Source organism: Pieris rapae, chromosome 24 (genome assembly GCF_905147795.1).
Source record: "Pieris rapae chromosome 24, ilPieRapa1.1, whole genome shotgun sequence".
NCBI lineage: Eukaryota > Metazoa > Arthropoda > Insecta > Lepidoptera > Pieridae > Pieris > Pieris rapae.
Genome location: NC_059532.1, coordinates 3,609,834 through 3,633,559, shown reverse-complemented (window position 1 = coordinate 3,633,559; position 23,726 = coordinate 3,609,834). Strand labels below are relative to the sequence as shown.

General features: G+C 31.8%; 2 protein-coding genes and 1 long non-coding RNA gene across 9 annotated transcripts in view; 2 read left to right on the top strand and 1 right to left on the bottom strand.

The window, feature by feature from the left end:
- Window positions 1-4,192, top strand: part of LOC110996086 — a 55,622-nt gene extending 51,430 nt beyond the window's left edge. Inside the window, exon 25 of the mRNA XM_045633850.1 lies at window positions 347-4,192. Coding sequence (XP_045489806.1) covers window positions 347-409 — 63 coding nt within the window. The 3' untranslated portion in view covers window positions 410-4,192. The remainder of the gene's footprint in view (window positions 1-346) is intronic.
- A 3,443-nt stretch (window positions 4,193-7,635) lies between these two features.
- On the bottom strand, window positions 7,636-8,461 carry LOC123690341. The gene is made up of 2 exons (XR_006751023.1): window positions 8,307-8,461; window positions 7,636-7,865 (listed from the first exon to the last, which is right to left on the bottom strand). It is a non-coding gene; the product is annotated as an uncharacterized LOC123690341 (long non-coding RNA).
- Window positions 8,462-9,970: 1,509 nt separating this feature from the next.
- LOC111004088 (spectrin beta chain, non-erythrocytic 1) overlaps window positions 9,971-23,726 on the top strand; it is a 98,637-nt gene continuing 84,881 nt past the window's right edge. For 5 of the 7 annotated variants that reach the window (XM_045633839.1, XM_045633833.1, XM_045633835.1 and 2 more), the window contains exon 1: window positions 16,950-17,064. The gene's annotated coding sequence lies outside the window, so the exon portion shown is untranslated. Of the gene's footprint in view, window positions 10,288-16,949; window positions 17,065-23,726 lie in introns of those variants that run through there. The other 2 variants (XM_045633838.1, XM_045633837.1) reach the window with 2 other exon arrangements.

Here is a 23,726-nt window from a genome sequence, read left to right as displayed (position 1 = left end):
AACAAATGATTATGAATCAGATACAGAAATCTGATGCTTAGACCTAATATTATTATTTTGACGTGACAACGTCTTATAAATTGGTTTGCCGGGTGACAAGAAACTGCGTTACGCTCCGCTCACGTTATGCGCTCACAATGAGAGCGAGTGAGAGGCACGCGTCCCTTCCACTCGGGAATAGTTAGTCCGCCTAAGAGCGAGAGAGACAGACATAAAAAGTGATTCATCCTTCTTCCTACTATACGAATGAATATTCACATTAAAATTATTTTACCACTCAAAGTCGTTGTCACGTAAAACTTTCGCCCGTATACCGACTTTACAGGCAACCAATTTTTTTTTCCAGTCGAACCGCACCTGCCCAATATGTCGCGGCAACGCGTCGGAATACTTCAACAACTCCGAGTGACTCTAACGAAAGTCGCCGAGCGCGACCGAACCACCAAATAACGAACGGTTATATTTTTTCATATCAGTGGATTCCTATATTTAACGGATGTATTTGTTTAATAGTGCAGTAAACGTACCGGTATTTTGTAAACATAGATGAAATATACCGGGTGTTTTAATACTGTTATTAAAATATCGATACCGAAATCGATATTTATGTTTAATTTTCTTTTAAGGGCAACATCGGCCAGTCATAAACTAAATATAAACAGAGTTTTTGCAAGTTTCTTATTCAGTCTTAAGACACCTGGTATATTTAATCGGTATTTCACAGATCGGACTTAATACCGGTTTATTGTATAAATTGTTGTTTGAAAAACCGGATATATGATTCTAAAAATGTCAAATGTCTAACCATGTGTGAGAGAGTGAAATGTCATTTATGATACGCGTTTGTCAATTTTGTCGTGCGAATCAACGATTTTTAACCGTAAAACCGTTACTAACCGGTATCAAAATTTTGACTAATTTTGAACCCCGCTAGATGTCTATTAGTTATTAAAATAGTTTTGAAATTAGACAAAATCTGAAGAAAAAAAAATATTTTGTAATTTACGGTTTTCTGGACTAATCTCGTTAAATAGAATTTCAACTGAAACATACAGATAACTTAAACGTGAATATCGTAAAAAACAACATTTTTGAAATCGCTTCAAGTTGACGCTCGATTTTCAACAAATTTTATACAAAATACTCCAAATTTTACAATTTACTACCGAAACGCTTGTTCTATGATTAGGAAAAATCTCTCTCTCTATCTCCATGTAGCTACTTTCAATCCTACGTATTTTCTGCCGTTATAATGGTCGTATCGTAACGAACTCGTTATTGAAACGTTAACAAATCGTATGTACAAGACAGAACAGGCAAAATTTGTTCAAATACGCTAATCTGGCAAATATTGTGAGGACACTTGCTTCTATCTGCGTATAAATTTAAGAACACATAAAGAGATCTGTGGCTTGTCAGATTTGACAGTTGATCGTTGTGGTTCTGTCAAAGTCATATCGGTAAAGGAACTTCATGGATACACTTTGACTAGTTAAGTTTTAAATTTTTTTTTGAAGAATGGTTTTTATATTTTTCGTTTGTTTAATTTCATACAGTTGCCATGGTTTCGGTTATTTTTGTTTGTGGTTCTGTTAGTTACCGTGCGGTAGGGTTTTGGTGTATCACAGCTTGTGTGTGGTTATAGCGATAGTGTAAATAGTAGTATAAGTTGCTTTTTTGTGGGTAGAATTTTTTTTGTTTATGTTTCTTCGGGTTTGTATTCGACCAGGCCTTCGGAATTCTTGTGTATTAAAGTTTTTATGGCATAACGCAAAAATTTTCTAATTTGATTAAAATTTCAGTATTAGGTATCAGTTTGGTGTTGTGTTAAATAAATGTCAAATTTGCAGTTTTCACCCAAAACTTTTCAATCGTCTAATAATTCGTATTCTAAATGTAATTCGCGAGCAATAACTAGTTTTAAGATTCGTACTGACAAGAAATTCTTAAAATTTTAATAGTGACGTAAACTTAGCCGCGGATATTATAACGGCGCAATTTTGTAAAATGTGTAAATTGTCAACTTCTAAATTAGCTAAGTCACTCGATGTATCGTTGTCACGTTGACAATATCCTAGCGAATGAAATTTGGACTATGCCAAGTCAGCTGTCAGTTATGTGTCAATTATGTCGCACCAGAATGGCTCTGTCAACTGTCAGCTGTCATTGTTATTGAGTTGACAAATCGTTTTAAAGATAAAATGTTCATAGATCAAGCAGACGTAATATGATTTCGTAGACATGGAATGGTTTGAATGATTCATACAAAAGTATAAAGAAAATCGTTCCTTATCTAGTTCACAGATTTGGATATACAGATCTTTCGAACCGTTACATTTCTATGGAAATTACCTATAATGTATGTTAAAATCGAAAGTTTTAGTTAAAGTTACTCCAGTTTTCATATTTCACGAAACATTGCTTTATTAAGACATTTCAAATTACAAATATATTTCAAATACGCTGACACGACATATAAAATAAAATAATTTCCGTATAGTTTATGTTGTATGAGGGTAGAAACACAGGCCGGCAACGCATCCACTAATGTGAGTGTCACGGTGTCAAAGAAAAAAGAAAACTTGTGTAATTCGTTTTAAATATTAAAAAAAATTTAAAATATCTGTTTTTGAGCGTTTGAAGTCGGCTTGTTTTTTAACAACACCGTCTTGTGCAATATTAGTTTGTGCAATGGAACTTTTAGATATCATTTGACCAAGTTATCGCCATATTATATGATTTTAAGGAATATTTTTTTGTTAAGTTTACTGTACTCAGTTAAATCACCGCTCATTACTATATACAGGGTGGGTTTATAAATCAACGTCTTAGTCGATTAAGAAACTGTTTATTCCAAACACTTTTTTCCTACACACATTTTTACAGGTCTAAAATTAATTTAATATTTTTCATGCCTGGCAACATTCTGTCTGACCATTCTCCCGACTTGACGTTGATTTATGGATTTGTGAAAAACTTTGAATGTGACTGACATCGTTGTATACTACTGTTAAAGTCTGGGATTTCTCACACCTGGAGTTGTTCTATTAAGGGTCTTATGGTCCTTCAAGAAAAGAGCGTACCAATTCCCAAAAGGCCGGCAACGCACTCGAGAGCCCTCTGGCATTAGAGTGTCCATGGGCGGCGTTTGACCCTGTTCGATAAAAAAAAAGTTTATGCTAAGTCTCGAATGTTACCCTTGAATTACAAATTGACGGCACATGAGCACTAACAGCCAATTAAGTAAAACCAGTAGAAAACATACGGCCCGTAATAATTACGAATCGTTTTCTGTCAGGACACGAATTCGTCATACTACTTAATGATTTATGTGTAATATAGGTTTAAATTAGTTAATTTGTTATCGTAGTAAATTATAGTTTTTTTTTTTCGATAAGATCCTAATTTGTTTATTTGATTTGTTGTATAATGCCCCAAGCAGACTTGCATTCCGCACACTATGAAAGCCGATTACTAAAATCTAAAGCCTAGATCTTCAACTTCAGACCTAGATTTGGAGTTTTGCGACGGATCAGCAATTCTAGATCTAGCTAGCACGTGGAAGCCACATTCAGTGAGCGTGGTGGAACTTGGGTTAAGGTTATATACATTAAAGTTACGCGTATATGTATCAAGTGTGTGTATATAAAACATTTAAAGTATGTGTTAAGAGTGATAGGTTAATGAATTGCGCCTATATTTAACGTTCAAATTCGTCTTCCTAACATTGTTTTGGTCGTGTTTGCAATGCGGCCGTTCCACGCGTTTTATTTTTTAGTTTAAATGTATTCGTTAGTTTAAGTTTTTTATGTGCCTTCTTGCGAACAATTATTTTTTTGTATTTTTTCTCTTGTTTAACAGTGTTTACAGTAAATTGTCTATATCGGCTCGGAATTGATGATTTGAGTTGAAATGAAAACGTCGTTTATAGATAAGTTATTGTTTACTTTTTGATTATTGTGTTAGATTATTTTTATTTCTTAACGCTGTTCAGCTAGTTATTAATCTGTGATTCAGCTACTCTGTGGCAGCTGTCAAGTTTTCGTTTTGACAGCTGTCACTCGCCAGCCAATTACCAAAGCATGTAATGTACAGTGCGCTCAAACGGAGTTGATACTTTGACTCTGGATGCGCGGCGTCCGCCTCATTATGCTCAGTCGTTTTTATTTTATTAAATGCACTGCTACTTTAATTTGATTTTTATTTATGCATCCTTTTTTAAAATTTTAGTTATGTTGTAGTATATGTAATTATTAACACTAACTAGGAATTAACGATGTGAAAAGTGCCTTTTTGGTATCGTTTTTTCTTGAATTTACCTGATTAGTGTGTACCACAGAGTAATTTCTTCAATTATATTTGGGTCTGTCGCAAATCGAGCTCAATGTAGAAAACATTAAGATCCTTAAAAATACTTTAAATTTTAGTAATTTAAAACATTCCTTACCTTAAATTGAGGAAAAAAGGTTTTTTTAATAAATATATTGGTAACTTATAGACGTTTAGTCGAAATTCCTAATTCCTGACAGTTTGACAAGTTCTAAACAAATCAAAGAGCGATATTATTTGTAGCATAATCTAGATTAGACATTGGCACTGCGTACCTATCAATAGAGTTTTTCAAGACTTTTCTACATATAACACATTAGATGTATCGTGTGCTTCTAGTGTTGCCAAATTACGATAAGTTGGCAGTTGTCAATGCAATAACATCAGTTTGTGTTGACGCGTCCTCAAAAGTTGCCATCACAAAAACAACGCTTTTTTCTTTTATTTGTGGGGTGTCACATGACTGATGTTATTGTTGTATGATATTGTATGTGTTGTAATGTGAACACAGCTTTATATTATACACCAGTCCATACCTATGTAGTATAGCGATGTACATAGCGTTATAAATAATATATTATATAAGATGTATTTTTGCATGGTTACTTCGAATTTTTTTGTTGTTGCTATGTGATTTACTTACACAACTTTAATGTAATATCAATACATCCCCTAATCCCAATTTGCAATACAATCAATAGTATAGGTTAGAGTACGCTCCAGAAACGAATTCATTTCCGTATGAGTTTTAGGTATTTTTTACATTTGAGATATAAATTCGAATACTTCGCTTATAGTGTTTATTCCTGGTAAAAAACCTAACACATTTTCTTGGCTAAGCGCTTTCTATTTTGTAATAACTTTAATGTTCATGTTAAAATCTATAATTCTCTCGAACCCATACAAAATGGTAAACAGGGCAAATAATTATGAATTTAAAAGTAGTAAGTAAAGCACATCGCTAAAATGTTTTTTTCAACTCGGGAAGACGTCCCATATCTGTGCAATAACTTTTCTAAACGAATTAAATGTATGAAATTAAGAGGTTTGCATAGTGTAGTGCGCGTGTGTGACAAAGCTTGTGTGCGACACGTACTAGTGTTGCCAGTAAATTGCTATTAATTTTATTGTCTTATGTAGCTAACCTTTTATAGAAACAAATCATTCTCATGTTTGATGCCTATTCTGTAAAGTAGGCACATTACAAAACCTTAAGGCTTACTTTATTGGTATGATTAGGTTAAACTGATTGACCGTTCGAGAGACCTTACTGTAAGTTGTTTAAGACAGTATGTTTCTGGAAATAAATGAAGTAGGTACTATGATCTATCAACACAATTTCTCCAAGTCACTGCCATACAATATTGTATTATAAAAGGTGAATTATATTTTTGATCTAAATAGCCAAATGTAAAAAAATAACTATGAAAAAAGTTTAATATTTTGAAATTTTCCAAGAGAACAAAAGATTATCGAAGCTGTTTTGATAGAGTCAATTTCTTATAAGTTAATATTTTTATATTTAAGCCACTGGCAGGATAGGTTTCAGACTAAGATTTAAAAAAAATTAAAAAGTCGAAATATAACGCTGTCAAAAACGGCTGACTACTTGCTCAAAATGGTATTAGATCTAACATACTTTGCGCTAAACAAATCTTAACATATGATCTATATATACATACATATATGCTCAAGGGCATATACTTGAAACCTATTTCGTTTCGTAAAATGTCTTTGGAACGGTCAATATAGAACATAGACAATAGATATACGAAAATGGAAGCTACCTCCTTGAATAACAACACCAAAATTAAATGTTAATGAATTTTATAATAATGCTTTTATAATGTATAATTTTTAATTGAGACACAATAGAAGGAAGTCAAGTAGTAAATCTTGTGTATTTTTTTTGTGTATTATTGAGATGTCAGCTCAAAACAGAAGAAATAGGAAAAGTTTTGATTTCGAATGTTAGTGTGGATCTATTACATCTTCCTTATATATATAAATTGAAGCTATAAAAAATCATTTTCAAATCATATTACGATAGCAATAAACGGGTCGAGTAATTTTTTTTAAAGACTCCAGTAAGGGGTCATAACACACCTCAGTTATGCTGCAGAATAAAATCATAAGATATTTGGTTAAACAGTAAAGATTACAGGTTTAAATATACAAATGTCAGTTAACTCTGACTTGCATACCTCAACAATGTATTGGATTTTGACATGCGGGAGGCATAAGTCTCGTTTCTGATATGAAGAATCTCTGCGGAATAGAAGCGACGTGGTGTTTATGCAAAACAATATAATTCTTATTTGCTGCTATATATATATTTATATAAAATATACGAATGATGAGCAGCGTAAAATATTGTGTATTTTATTTTTGTTATGACGTTAATATAAATTAAGTATCAAGATTGGAGTGTCGTACTATAATGACATAACAGTGTTGTCAACATACTAAAAAGTTCATGCACTGTAGCGACCTCAAACTTCAAGACACTTCTCTTTCCGATCAGAATATCAATTATATAACACCAAGTCTCTTTTTTAATATTTGTAAAGTGAAGATGCAATAGATTCAGTACTAAGAACTGAAGTTTTGTCCTTGATACGTAAATGTCATTTAAATATTAAAACAGTTGACTACTTGCTTAAAATCTTAAACTTGGATGCTTCGATTTGTTAATTTTCTGCTTGCTAACATAAAAACCATAATATCAATGAAAACGCATTTTGTTGGTACGAAAGATGTTAGTGCTGTGTGAGCAACACTACTGCAAATAAAGTAACTTTAAATAGCAACACTCGTTTTATTTATAATCTTTAATGGTGCTTTATTTACCCTAACTTTTCAGTTTCAGCACAAGGTTTTTATCTTATAAAACGTGTGGCACTCAGGGACTGCCGCATATTGTATAGCATATATTTTTATGAACTTATGCAATTACATTCATTTATGCAGTATTTCTTTGATAATTATTCAATCTACCACTCAACCAGACTCCGACTAACACGCTCACTATAAAGCGTACATAGAGTAACTTCTTATATAGGAAATAGAGAGCTATTTATTATATTTAGCATTTTTTGTACTACCGGGTTTGATCAGCGACCTCCTTACGCGCAAGTTGGAACTACTTTTCGAGGAAGCGGGAAAATCGATTTTTAATTTTAATAAATTGTTATATTTTTTAGATACTGATTAAAACAAATGCCACTTCGTATAAAAATGGCAGCATTTGTTTTAAAAAGTATCTAAATTTAAAATATTATTGGAAATTGGAGAAGAAATAAAACATTTATGTTTACAGGATTTATTAGTCAAAGTACATGAACATTGCAAATTGTCATCATCACTACTCTTTAAAATCTAATATTTCGCCAAAAAAAAGCCTTTGCAATTGTTCTCTACCACAGTAGATAAAAAGAATACGAGTTGCTTGTTTTTTAAGTTTATTTTTGATATTTCAGTGCTTTCAGCAAGTGTATAAGCTTTCATTTTCACTCTTTTCTTCAAATTCCTTAAATCTGAAAACAATATTAAAAGTATTGGTAAGCACTACGGATATTATGAAACTCAGAATATGGCAGTTGATATCGGAAAAAATTAACAAATCATAATGTAATGAATAAACTCAAAAAACTTCTTAAACTAACTAACTTCAAAAAAACCGATTTCAAAAATTCATTCACTTTTAGAATGATACATTATCCCTGATTAACATATAGGGTATTTTATTAGGCTATTCCCACAGGAACGGGTACCACACAGATAAAACCGCGAGGATCCGCTATATCTGCGTTAACAAGATAGACATTGATGAGTTTACATGTAATACAATTTTTAATTGTTTTCTACGATACAAACTACTCACCAGTCACCACACACCACAAACATGAACCAACATTTCTATCACCAGTGATTCGAATTAAAAAATATAGTCAATTATATGATAAATGTTTACTTACGACCAATTGGTAATTCTATTACAGGTGTATTTTCGTTCAATTCATCAGAAGCTATAGCTTGAGTTGGAGCCATTCTTTGTTCACCTGACAACATAATTTAAGTATCAGTAACAGTATTTATGAATTAACATAATCAACATGTGGGGTGTTGTATAATTCAATAAACTTCATAGCCAATATTGAAAGCTAATACAATGTACTCAACTCAACTCTACTGAGTCGTGGGAATTATAAACACATGCATAGACTAGACTAAAATAAAACCGTGGGGCACGTCAATTGTCTACAAATTATCGACTTATCCATAAGAGGCCACTAAATTTCACGATTTTTACAAAGACAACATTCGACATCACATGGAGATGCCCCATTACATGGAGTGTATAACTATTGGAATTTCCATGAGCAAGAAAATACTAAGTAATTTCCTCACTGTCTGCGGGCCAACTGCCTATTTTAACGACGAATTAAACGATTCTTCAATCGCACATTAAGTCGATAATTTGTAGACTATTGACGTGCCCTACGGTTTTATTTTAGTCTATTCTATGCATATGTTTATAATTCCCACGACTGTATCTATTTTATTATTTTTTGGTTTTTAGTACATTTATCTTCAACATTGCAATGTATGTATAACATAAAACCGTTTAACTTAAAAAGTTTTTTTACCTATTTTTCGTTACGGAATTTCTTGACGCCACGCGATCGCAATAAAAAGTGTTCTGAAATTAGGACATGATAATTGTTTAAGAGCAAAAGTAATTTATTCAGAACTCTTAAATTATTTTCTTTAATACTGAATATTTAGTCGTCCATTCGTTTAACGAAGACGTGCTTTTATGTAAATTGGTTAAAAAAAACAGCTGAAACAATTTTCAAAATTGATGAAAAATTGATAGAATGGTAGAGATGTCTATTAAAAATAATATGCAAATATAAACCTAGTAAAAAAATACTAAAACATTCACTTGAAATTGAAATCTATTTTAATATGATTTCTTTACAACATACTTTTATATTTTTATGTTTGTACAATAAGTTCTGGCAAAATTGACGCACTCAAACAAAAAGTCATTAGAGACAATATGTTTTTTTGTAATAACAAAAAATATGTTGCATTTAAATCGAGTAATGCAATGATAAACTTAATTGATGCTGACGTACCCCGAAAGAATAATTATGTTCATAATATATTTAACTTATAAGTTAAATAGTAAAATACACCTTAACATCAGAATATACAGTTACTAGGTATTACGCGAGGATAAAAAAAATCTTGGTCAAACTATTGGCAGGAATAAACATGCACTTAATTATTTATATATAGTATTTCCCTCGGACTAAATCATTAGTTTTGTCCTACTTCAGGTATTTATTTATGACCATGGCACAATACCGCAACAATACAAATGAAGTCGAGGGCAAAACCTAGTAAATAGTAATCAATACTTTGTGGTTAATGCACTAAGTCTGCGTTCGTCATCACAAAGTATCATTGTATACAGTTAAGTTTTTTAATGTTTCGAATAGTGATTGAATAATGATTTTACACATTATGTTAATGTTTTATTGCAATTCAATGTTGTTACTAGCAACTCTGATAAGACGAACGTCATTAAAACATCGAACCACTGCGCTGTGCTTACGCGTGAAACTGTCAAATCCTGTATCGTATAACGCATACAAGTACTACTACTACCTACTTGTTTTTCAACTTTTTCTTTCAAAAAAACGCCGATTTTTAGTTCGTATCGGAACTGTAAAATGTGATAAACCATAAAAAATACCGTGTAGATTAAGCGTGTAACTATTTTAAACTCAAGTTTTATATGTTAAATCTAACTTTGGACATAAGATTAACCGTTAAAACTGAAATTCCAAAGTTTTTGTGAGTGAACAAGTTTTGAAGTGATTTAAAAGAAGAAAATTGGATGTTCTTTGGAGTAAAAACAAGGACTTTAGTTTTGCCCTTGATAAGGTAAGCAAGTTTAATTACATTTAAATATTCTTAAGTGAGTCTAACTTTAACGAAAGTGCGAGCAAGTTGCCTACTTAGGATTATGAAAGTAGGCTTCGAAGGAATTCCAACGCAATACGTCAGACGTACAGATTAAATTACCATTACAAGTTCTTAAACGTGTATTTTAATAATACACTATTTTAATTGGGCGTGTTTTTAATTAATTTTTTAATCAAACTTCAAGTATCGATAACCTTCACTAAATTCTAATATCTTCCTAATTTGAATTTCGAATTGTGTAACTTCTATTTTGTAATTCAGTGTTATTAAGTCCATCAAAGTATTTTATTTAAAATTTTAATATTTTTTTTAAATTATGAATGACTGACCCACAAGTCACACATTTACTTAAATCAATTTGACATGAATAACACATACTTGCATAATGCATTTAAAATAAATTATATATAACAGTATTTACAGGTAAAAACTAATGTGGTATTTATATGATTTAAATCTACTTTTCTTTATATTTGTATAACATCATATAAAAAACAGAATCACTATTTTGTCTATTTTCCTGATGTAAGAAAAGTTTTAAAACGACATAAGACCCTTCTGTTCATGTTTGTTATCTTTAATGCTATTAATTGTATTACATTTTTGTAGATTCTATAGCCTAGATATGAGATAAAATAGATATTAATTCTACACAACTAAACCTAAGTCTTTGCCTCTGCATAAAGTTGCATTTCAGACAACATTTTGTGCAGTTATCATTTCATTGTATTATTACTCATACTTTTGTTTTATTTATATCCTTGTGACACAATGAGGCCCTTAGAGAATATAATGTATTGATACTGAGTACTTAGTCATTTTTAAACCAACTTTAATAATAGATTTCTTTTTTAACATCAAGTCCAACTTTATTGATTTTACAAAAATATGTTTTGTTTCTGTTTCTTGTATATTTTTCCTTCAATAAATACTTACAATCTTAAATTAGAAAAATAATTTAAATAGCTTTGTTTTTTTGGTATTTATCTGGTTGTAAAATAATTTTATATAAATGAACTTTATAATTTTCATCAATAAATGGAGGAAAATAAAGATATTATTAACTTGGTACCAGTAAATCTTGAGATAAGGATGTTCAAACAAACACACTCTTCATTTTTACAATATTCAATATAGATGTAAAGTTTATAAATTCCAAAGCATCAGCTAAAGCAATAAAAATAAAACCCAGTAGTTGAAATTTAATTATCATATAATATATTATTAATTGATTGATATCAAAATAATTAAATTGCAATTTTAACATAGTTGACCTTAATTGGTCATTTACCTAATGTGTGGTAATAATTCTCAGAATGAAGCAATATAAACTGTTTACAATTAAGTTGTGCGTAATATAATATATATCTGTAATTTCTTTAAATGTTTATAAAATTATTTTACGTATTGAATGAAGAAAACACTTTTTAACGGGATTGAAGCTATGTTCCTAATATAAACTTAAAAAATTTAAAATTATGTTAAATAATTATAAGTTTATAATACATAGATTCAATGCTGTAAAAAAGTGTTTTATTTAAATGTGTAAACGCTATGTTAATAAAAGACAGTATTTAATGAATTCAATTATGTAAATATAATAAAATATGTGCTAGCCATTGCCAACAGCTTCGTGACTATTTCATCATTTGGGTTTAATTTGCATAAATATTATAGTATATTTGGCAAAAATCATTACTTTTAAAAAACTTCGCAGGAATTCAAAATATGTTTGAAAACCGTACAAAACTAATGACATAACAAGCATGACAAATACCACTGGTCTTTGTATTTATGTTCTTTTATGTATGAATCAAATTAGCTAATTCATTATTCGTTGACAGTAAAGGCCAAGCTATGTTATGATGCAAGTGCAATTTTATCACAATTACAAGGTTAGCTGATACTGATAAGCCGTAGCATAGGAACTTAGGCGAATATAGAAAGATCGTTTTTGTATTGAAAGTCACTTTACAACTCAATATGTAAGAAAAAAGCACTTATGACCTGTATGTATTAACAAAATAACTAACATTTTAGTGTATAAAAATATAAGAAATAAGATTAATATTTATAAAAATATAAAAAGAAAAATCGTGGCACAAACAAATATAAACATTTATTCTGCACAGATTAATATAATCAGCTTATATTCGCTAGTTTTATATTCTATACAAAACAAGGAAATGCTACGCATAATTTATTATCTGCACAAGGCACGAAACTAGGCATAAAAAGTGTCCTTGATAATAACCGTTAGGTTGATATCATCGCCGTGCTTAAAAATTATCACGTAATTCTTCTTAGGTTTTAATTGTCTTTATCATAGAATAAAAAAACACATCCGCACAATGCCTCACATGTTATTTTAACCCACTACAAATGAGGGGGTATTTTACAAAACTGTGTCTGTCAAAATGTATTGTGTATGTGTGTGTGTATTGGATTTGACATAAGGCTGTCATAGTCAACTCTGAATCCTCTATCCATAAATTTTCGAGGTAGTTTCGGACGACAAACTCGGAAATTTGTTTTTACATATGATGTAAAGTTCATTGTCAACTCGTTGGCCAGGCTAGTTGGTTGGCGTATATATCTATTGAAAACCCCTAAAGTTTTGGTAGAACGAGAGTAGTCATTTCTAATATAAATTTAAAATACATATTTTAGTTATAGCCACCGTTGATAGATATAATTTGATATTTTGTTTACTTTATTGGTTTAGCTTGAGGCTTAGTTAATATAAACTCGTAAATCGTACGTTTGTTTTATGAAACAAGAAAAATCTGTAATACAGTAATTTAAAAATCCCCAGATACCTTGTTTATTCCCTTTAACCATTGGTTATTAGTAATATTTCCAAGTTGGCATAACTGTATAAAACTTGTCAAGCCAAAACTTGATTAGTAGTAGAATTAAAGATAAAAATTATAACAATAAGGGCCTGATTCACAATGTCCGGCTAAGTTACAAATAAGCTATTTGTAACTTATTGGTATGACAAATAGTATTTTTGCGTTTCACGACTGTCAGATAGCGCTATACGTCATGAAATTCGAGGTACATATCTTATTTGGAACTTTTATCTTTCGAATAATTTATGTGTTGCATAGCTATTTGGCACTTTATCCATACATTGTGAAACAGGCCCTAAGCCTTTAGTCATGTATATCTTATTGACATATATTTAATACAAATAAATAAAAATTGCAATTCTTACAAGAGAGTTTAACAATAACAAAATATTTCGTAAAGTACAATTAGTGGCGTTGGGACTTAAAGATGAGCGCATCAATTGCTTTTGCATTTTTAAAAGAAAATTTTAACCATTGAAACCAACCAATGAAAAGAAATTATTAACCATTCTTTGTTTATCTAGCGAGTCGTTGGTATGCTGAGAGAAAATACATTTTGACAAGATAAGATGGCGCCATCGCATTTTCTTCGCCACTTAATAATTTTGACTCATTTGTTACGTTTTAATTAATTAATGAATTAACATTTATGACTTTGAAGTTCAAATATTCGTTACTGTATGAACGAATGTCCAAACAATTCGATAATAACATTGCATAAGCTACAAGTTTTTGTGACCCAATAACTCGGTAAGTGCGAGCGGGATGTACAGAGCGAGACAAACGAAACAGGTGTAATCAAGTTCATGACTGGACGCGGGAAAATCAAATTTAAGAATTGCGAATATTTTTTTTTATTTCTACAAGCCAATCTCTTTTTATAGTATTTTTGAAGTGAAACTTCTTTAGGCGCATGGGTCATTTTTTACGGATGAAACGTCACGAATATGTGCAGCGTTTCTGTCGAAGAAAAGGGAGAGCGATTGAGAGCGAGAAAAGGAAATCGAGAAAAAATACACGCTATTGGTTGATGTATTCGTTTAGTAGTTTCATATTAGAACTTTAGATGGCAATTCTGCCGCATAACGTCTTTTGCAGTAAACGCAATTTTTTTTTCAAATTTATATTATCATTAGCACATATTCAGTGTGTAAAAAGTGTGAATATAGATATAAAAATACATGGAGTGATCACATACTGGTGGATATAATCATCTATTGGGGCTTTTACCTTAGTAATAATTTACAAAGAAGTTGAAACGCGTTAGATTAATTGAGATTGAGATTATTTATACTACCTTTGCTTACCAAGATAAAAATCTTTTCAAAAATTGTATTCAACGTTTGTATTAAAAACTACACTAACAATAGAAAAAGGTATTTAACATATTGAAAGTTTTATTATATCGCATTATCTATGCTAACTTCGGGGTGTCGGTTTTTAGTGACGTTGTGCGCGCAGTATAAACATTTACTCTCATCATTTTTCCCTAACGCGCCTAAAGAAGTATTTCAAAAATGAGTTCTTTAATATAATCAAGTATAATATAATATATAATCTACATTATCACCTGGTATCATCAAAACAGGAAGTGAATGGATACTTTAAAGATAACTCCATGTCCATATAACACGTACACTTGTAACGTAAACCTATCTGCATCTTCTAAAGCAGTGTTTACCAACTTGGGGCCCAGGTCTCATAAGCGGGCAATCGAAATCAGCTAAATATAACACAACGTAGACACTTAGCTAACCAAATTGTTCCCATATAAAATATCTGTGCAGCGAGCAACGCCAGGATGTCGCTAAATGTATTTAAAAAAATCTTTATTAATACATAAATGTCGCAGCCAATTAACAGCCTAGACGTTTACTAACGGCCTGAAAGATATTCAGCCAGTTGATTAAACATCTAACCAAATGACTTGGATCGATGACGGTTACTTGCCTAGCCTGTTGACTGTTAATTTAAATTTAGTTTCCGCTAGGCTAGCGTCGAAACTCTTCAAACTATCGATATGGCGTCAGCAAACCACAAGTTCGATGGTGTTTTCCAAAGCGCCATTGATAATGAAAATTTCACTCTAGCGGTACGGAGACACACAGACATCGTTTTCTGGTGGCATTTAGAAAAGATACCGCGTAAATAAGACAATATTGTGACAATTGAATGACAATTCAAGATGGACGCCGTAGTTATATTTATTACGTTAAAAAACGTTGGTTTTATAACCTTTTAGTTGTGGGTCTCAGATTTGTGTAACAGTTTTGATAATTATTTTCCAATTCAGAGAAAACCTCTGTGGCTGACCTTTTTGACGCCGGTTGCCTCACGATTTCCCTCACCTTACGAATATTAAAAATACGAAATAATATTAATATGACTCAATCCGGCTGAGCTAAGAATAGTGAGATTTAAACATGAGGGGGCCACATGTCAACACGTGCTGAACACCCGGCGCTTCCTTAACATAAACAGAACTGGTTTCTTTCATTAAACAAAGAAAATCGAAGATTTACAAACATTTTTATAAACATTTAAAAAAATGTGTACTAAGATTTGTCGATCTCTTTTTTGGTTGTTAATTTCTTAATAAATACCTGTGTTATTTTATATTAGTAGAGACTAGAGATGCGACATTCTGTCTAGTGCAGTTGTATGTAAAAATAATGATTATTTCTATTTATTTACTTGGTATACGAAATAAATAAATAGGAGTAATAATTATTTTTTAAAGATAAAACTACAACTACTGCACTAGAATGTCGCATCTCTACGAAACTATTTAAAAAGTATTCAAAGATAATCACGTCATAATCCATAAATAACTTGAATTATCTCGTGACTAATAAGCTAATGAACGACAATAAATAACTTAGCTGTGGGTTCCGTGTTAATTAAACTGCACCCGTCACAGTTCGGGTCGTATTTACTAGGTTAGATTTTTAGTAGGAACCTTTGTCAAATATATAGAATAGCAACGTACGAACTTTTGAAGTGAAAACTTCTTAAGCATCATTGTGATTTGCAAGACGATGAAACGAAATAATGAGACGAATGAAATTATAATTTTTGAGTTTAGTATCAATTATTATTATCTATGATAAAAACTACAATTAAAAAAGTTTTTATAATTAATGATATGTAAATAAAATTGATACATTTCATTTAGTTTTATAATTGAATTAAATCAATCTCTTCTTTAATTTTTTTGCATATCAATTTTTTTCTTAATCCAGAAAATGATCAAATACACTTATTTCAAGTTACTACAACTTTTAAGTTAACTCACAACAACTCTTATGACACACTGAACAAGGAAGGTTTCTACATAATAATTTTTTTTTGCCGTATCCAGCTTTAGGGCGAAAAGGTATGTATTTAGTTACAGTTAAGCAATACAAGAAAACAAAAACTCAGCTGTAAGATCCAGTATAGGTATTATTCAAGGTAAGTGGCAGATACAGAGAGACCTGGCCAGTGGCCACGCATTGGTTGAGAAATCCGTCTCCGATTGCTTAAAGCACCAAGTTATTTTTCCGAAGCACGGCAATTAAAATTAAAGTCCATAAGAATGAGGAAATGCAATTAAATTTCCAAATCTGTCATTTGAAAATTCTAAGCCGCTTTTTATATTCTATGTTACAACTATTTACTGTTTTCAGTAGATAATTACAGTAAATCTACCGATTCGAATCAATTAGCAATTTAACGCTTGCGGATCTCCAACATTCTTTGCACTGACGGAAACAAACCATTTACGGTCAGTCTTTTGCCGCCGCTCGGTGCGTGTGCATGTCCGTGATTTCCTAAGTTTAGTGCAAAAAATTAGTGTTGTGTTTGTGACGCTTGGATACATTTAACGGATCTTGTATTGGTATTTGCAACGTTTTTAAACTATATAACATCGAGAGATTTATAGTTTAAATTTGGTTTAACTTTTTTCGCTGTTATGACACGCATAACCGTTGAGTTATTACAAAATTTAAACATAATTCAGGCGAAAAAGATTTACAACAGTTTTGTGTAACTAAAAAAATTCTTGTATTTAGTTTTTACTGTTTGCTAGTTTGTAATTTATGGTCGAATGTGTGTGTAAAATGTGTGACGTCATAAGCATACATGTTTTAGGACTTTTAAAGTAATAACAAAATATTTACACTCGCTTCCGTCGGCATCTTTTCCCGCGTGTTTTCGAGTTTTTTGCGACTCAAAATTTAATTTAATTGTGTTATAAATGTAGTTGTGCCCTTAGCGCAATGTCCCAAAAATGTGTACAAATATCACTGATGTGTGTTTAATATTTGTGACGTCATAATTTCTTGCCTTAAATGCTGATTCATAAATAAATACAAATCTTCGCCGAGTTCTCAAGTTTTTTGCGACTCAAAAAATTCTCCCTATTGGATTTTAACATTCTTGTGTTAGCGAAATTTACATCTATATTATATAGAATACAGATACAGATATCGGAGGCCCTGGTTGTGACACCACTGGTTCTTTCGGGTTAGGCTAAAAATTAACAAATAGCTTGGCTTTTAAAATATATGATGGTAACTTTCTAGCGAAAGTTTCATTATTCAAGTGCCTGTCCGGAATAAACAAATACCATTTATATAGAGGTCTTAAGTTATTTACTATGTATGCGTACAGCTAACGTATATATATACAATAATAATATACTAAACATATAGCCACTGATGGAATACATAATGTTCAAACGCTGTCGAAAGGAAATATGTTATAAAAAATTCGGCTGTGTTGTGTGTGTGTAGGTGAGTGTATGTACGCGAGGGTGTGTTTAGGTTTTCTCATGATTTTAAGCATATTCCGTGATAGCTTAAACAATTTAGTGTGGAACCAGCTGCCCACTGAAGTATTCCCGAACCAATTCGACTAAGGGTTGCTAGCTTTTACCCAGTATGTCCAGAAGCGTATCACTAAACATCAGGTTAGCTCGTTTCCCCCTGTTCTAAAGAAAAAAGGTCTTAAGTCTTATGTTTCTAATTCGGAGAAGTATTGCCCCTGCTTTTTAGTTCTTTATCAATCTGTTGTATGATACTGCAGTAGACGTATCTTTTTGATAAGTGACGTCAGAGTTGATAGATAAATGATATACACCCGAACCCAATAATTAATTCACAAACAGACCGTGACAGTCGATCGATCTCCTATCTGCTATCCCTATAACCAAACCATATGAAGAGTCCATTTTTGGCGACTGATAGAATGCAATCTCTTCGCTCTTTACACTCATATTTGATAATAATATAAACCAAATAAAGTAAATATAGTCGTACAAATAATATTAAAATATACATGTCTATGTTTAAAACATATCAAATAGCTCTTAATTACAAATTTTAAAAATGGTGTAAGTTAAAATCTTAAGATAGGTTATTGGCACAGTTGATCTGTCATCTTCCTACAAAGGTCTATCGACATAAATTCTTCTGTCCGCATAAATGAAGTGTCATCTGTCTTTTGTCAATTAACACCTGAAATGTTCATTGACAATTCACCTTTCGGGAAAGGTAGTCTGGACATGTCTATTCGGTAATTTCGATATACAATTGGCAATTCAAACCGCCATTTTAATGTGCCCAACTTGAAAGAAATGATTACCGGATACGGTCAATTGTCATCGGTCAAAAAACATCTGACTTAATTAATGTCACGCATGAAGATGTGATAGATATATCCTTATTAATTTCATCCTTTTCTTTAATCCTTAGTATCTTTTCTGTTTCTTTTTTATATAGAGTCAACCTAAATTTGAGAGACAGAGACAAAAAGAATTACAGTGATCGATCCGGACCGTCTTACAGCAAACCGTTTTTTTGTATAGGAACAAAAAAAAAATGTAGTTTAAATTTTATAATAACACAATTGAAACAAGTGGAAAGGTTCTATATGAAACTAATTATGACTTGACAATTTTTTATAAATTCCATACTAAAGAAATATTACTTGAGAAATCTCCGCGTTATATGGGGGACGGAAATAGCGTTAGGTATAGGTTACATTTTATTATATTACTAAGGTTTTTAGTTTATGAAAAGAACTTCGTTATTTTCCTTTTTTCGATGTATTTGCAATCTGCAAAGTTCAAGGCCCTATTAATCATTCCTATAAATAACATATTTAAAAACATTTACATGAAGAGTAAATAGCAATGCTTAAAGAGAGACGTTGTTCAAACCTCAACTGCGCTAATATATATTTTTATGCGCAATTAACACTTTCTCATTGTGATGCGGTGAAAATACCGTAATATTGACTCTATGACTGCCATACGCGAAAAATGGTTTTTGAAAGATGACAAGTCATAGTTAGCGCCATGTCCTATCCTGTCACCCTTAGCGCAAACCTTCTGTCTTAATAAAATACGTTTTTGATGTAACAGAAATCTCACTCTCTCTCATTTTTTATTCCTTATGTGTGTGTGGTATGTGTTCCTAAATATCGGCAGAACGCTGGTCACTTTAACTATTAAAAAATATCAAAACAAACTGCAACCTAAAAAGCTCCAAAAGATTTGTTTTTTTAATAAAAATTAAATACTGAACTTTCGGATTCATGTGTTATTAATAAGAGTACAAGGCCAAGATACTAGTTTAAAATCTCACGAAAACCGGTTCACTTAGGGAGATGCCCAATTATTAACAATAAAAACGTAGGATAAGCGATATTATGTAGATTTGGAATAGTGATAAATTGTTCGGTAGTGCAGTTTATCTTCACATAAACAATACGCACAGACCAGTAACCGCTTTGAAATAACGTTTTTATTGCTATAAAAACTATGCATTTTAATATTTTCTATCTGTAGACCGTGACATAAATAGTAAAGAAGCCATAGATGCTACACAATTTTTTCTAATCTCGTGTGGCTGTGTCCGGTAAATTTAAATTTGGAACGCCCGCGGCGTCAAATCGGGTTCGTTATCGAATTCAAAAATGGAACGTGTTTGAATTGTTCGGTTGAGACGTGTGACCTTGACGTCCGGTTCGAGGGTTGGGACCTTAGTGTGGGCGTGTTCTTAAGCTTAGCGATGAATAATTCTATCTAATGGTAAAAAGTGTATACAGTTTTAAAGCGATTGTTAAACGGATTTTACGACAATAACACGTTATCAGACAATAAATATATCATTGAAAGCATTAATTTGCGAAATAACAATTATGTAGTTGTATTTTTAACCAGACAGTCGTGCTTTATCATGAACTCGTGAGTCATTGAAAATAATTTGCTACAGTACACATTATGATTAATTTGTAAAGCGTTTGTTTCGTATTAATTGACTTACGTGAGATAACTAATAAAATTACAGTACATTGTCTATGCATGTGTGTTGGGTGGACTTAGTTTCCGCACTTTGGCGCTCATTTAGTCCGTTGTGTCCACAAGCTCAGAAGTTAAGCACTTCGCAGACTTGACTCAGCGACCTCGCTGCTCAGAGGTTTTCTGTTCGTCCGAAAGTTGCAGCCATTCCAGGACTACGTGGGTGATTGATTCCTCAGCGTTGAAACAGCCTCTGCACAAGGGGCTGTTCGTCGCATCTAGGACAAAGAGATGTTTATTAACGAGACAGTGGCCCGTAATTATTGTCCCTTTTTTCAGATTAATTCTGTTAAGGTTAGTCTTGGTTGCTTTGTCTGCTCAGCCACTGGCAGTGCCATTAATAAATTGTCTTTCTATTTCTTATCTCCTTGTGTAATGTCTAGAGGTTGAAAACTTTGTGAATCCCTTATATCGATGGTAATTGTGTATTAGTTATCGGTTTAAATTTAATATAATGATCAGAAAGAGAAAACCAACCTGGATAGTTTAGATTCACAAATCAGAAATCTTGAAATCAGATTAAAGTTTGATAGACATTTAGAATATAGTAGTGATACGCAGTTGTGCCTAACCCGTCTTTTGTATATTACTTAGGACTCATACAAAGACTAATGTCTTAATATTGTCAAGTTAAAATGAAAGTAATAATAAATAATAAAAATAAATTATAAATATTTTTTTTCTTTATATATATGACAATTGATCCTGTGAGCCTTCGAGCTAAGGTCTCACGTCCAGGTCTTTTCAGCCATTTCCGTGATTTCAGCATTCATTTTCAATTGCCTACCTCTGTTTCTTTTATGACCTCTTGGTTGCCATAGTATTACAATTTTGCTCCATTTATCTGCTCCTCTGTATTATGTCCAGCCCATTTCCATTTTAGTTGTTTTATTTATATGTAACGTCAGCAAACCTTGTTTCATATCTTAAATTCTTGTTATTTATTTTTAATATTTCTTATAAGCCATAATATATAGCCATAGTATAGACTTGAGTCATGTAAAGCCTCTGTTCTTAACTTTATTATAAAAGAAATATTAAGTTTGTTATTCCAGACGATAACGTATAGATTAAAAAAGTACACAGATTAGCAATCAAACAAATATTTTTTTTTTGCAAAAAGCGTTTACCTAGATCGCTAACAATTGAGACACACCCGATTTGCAAAGGTCAGCCGACTATGAATGAACTCATTGAATTTTGACTGCGAATTTGTTATCCCCGCTAATGTTATGTGAGCCTGGTACTTGATGACAGAGGTGGCTCATACAGAGGGCTTTAAAAATCATTGTTTTTTTAATTAAATTAAAGTTATGAAAATAAAGTAGAAAAAATAATATAGAAGAGTTATTGTCTATTAAATTGGATCTTTGTAAGCTAAAAGCAGAGGATAGCAGCCTTCAAGCAGATTTTCTGTACTACATTAATCTAGTATGTAGAAAGTCGAAAACTAAATTTGTATAAAATTTGTCGCCACGAACTATTTTGTATTTTTTTTGGTTTTATGGAAAGTCACAAAAACATAGACTAATATGGAGAAGGCAAATCAATAGAGATTATATTTTTAACCATAGAGCATGTCTGTACTATTGCAGTGTTAATGCACACTTGGGCGCGGTATAGCGGTCAAGGAGTGATCTTTCTGATAAAACGCATACACTGATAAGACAACGTGAACTAGATACTGTGCAAACATAGTAGGCCTACACACATAATAGTGTCCTTAAAAAATATTCAAGCATTTCATACCAATATAAACACAGAATATTATCCGTTTTATGACAGCTGTCAAAAGCCGTTCTGTCATTCACAAATTTTACCGCTTAAAATCAACAGATTAAGAATCTACGCAGTTCCATTTTCAAATGGAAGTCCGAAGTATATAACTTCAGTATGTGCAGCTCGGTAGTTTTTGGTGTTACATAAAACGTGTCCGAAATACATAATAGTTTAAATTACATATCATAAATTTGTCCTTTAAATATTGATTGTATTCGATTAGGTGCCTCTTTTGTTCTTCTTTTGGTGCCTCTTACTTCTAAGACACAAGTCAAACATCGATGGATCGATGATATAGGGAGAGAAGAAAAAATAAAATAAAAAATACAAATAAGAAGAACTGAGGAAGCAGATGTCACAATGAAAATAAATAAACATAAGTAGATATGGGCGTGGCAGAGAGACAGAAATGTGAAGCAATAAAGTATTAGACTGGTGTCTTAATTATACAATAACGAAAGAGGAATTTTGAAGGTAGATAGATATAGGAAACAACTGGTGGTATATGACAGAGAGTGCAGAGTAGACAGAAATGGTTGGATTTGGACACACAGATATCTGAAATAAAAGGCTTTTATTATTAATGACTGAAGGTTCTGTGCCAGATACAACAACTTGGCAATTACAATTCCTGTCCGCTCCCGAAGGAAAACGTTATCTTTCTACGCCTCCGTTTACCCTGGATTTACTCATCATATCTTTATATCTTAAACGAGCAATTCTTATAATATTTCTTATAATATTCAATATATAATTGGAATCTCTGAATCGGCTCCAACGATTTTCATGAAATTTAGTATACGGGGGGTTTCGATGAATCGATCTAGCTAGGAATAGATGTTAGAATATAACAAAAAGGTGGCGGTTGAGTAGTCCCAATTTAAACTGAAAAATAACTCTTCTTGACATCTATCGGCGAATAATAATACTGTTTTTTTTAATTGCTTTAATGACACAACACTAAAGCTATTCCAGCATAGATATTCTATATTGTTCATATTTCATCATTTTATTAGTATGTAATTCGTATTTGAATATAATTACCAAAAAACGCAATTTATAAAAAAAAATCCAGGTACTTTACATAAAGGTAGCACACATGTTATTGTTACTAGGGACGCATACTTGATTTAAATATAATCATGTAAATATTCACTGTCCCACATTCAACGCAACGATTGTCGCGACAAACAATACTATCATACTATCTCCTTTCCCATCGCTTTCACTCACTAGCATTGCAACGGAGATAAATTCAGCGGAGTTACTCACTTATATTGCGCCGCGCATAATTTCTCTATGTTCTTGACAGTTCACATTGACAGTTACCAGGCCATAAAATCTTTGAAATATGACATTGACCGTTGGTATTAACAGTCGAAGAATATTCTAAAATATATCTCGCTTAGTTATCG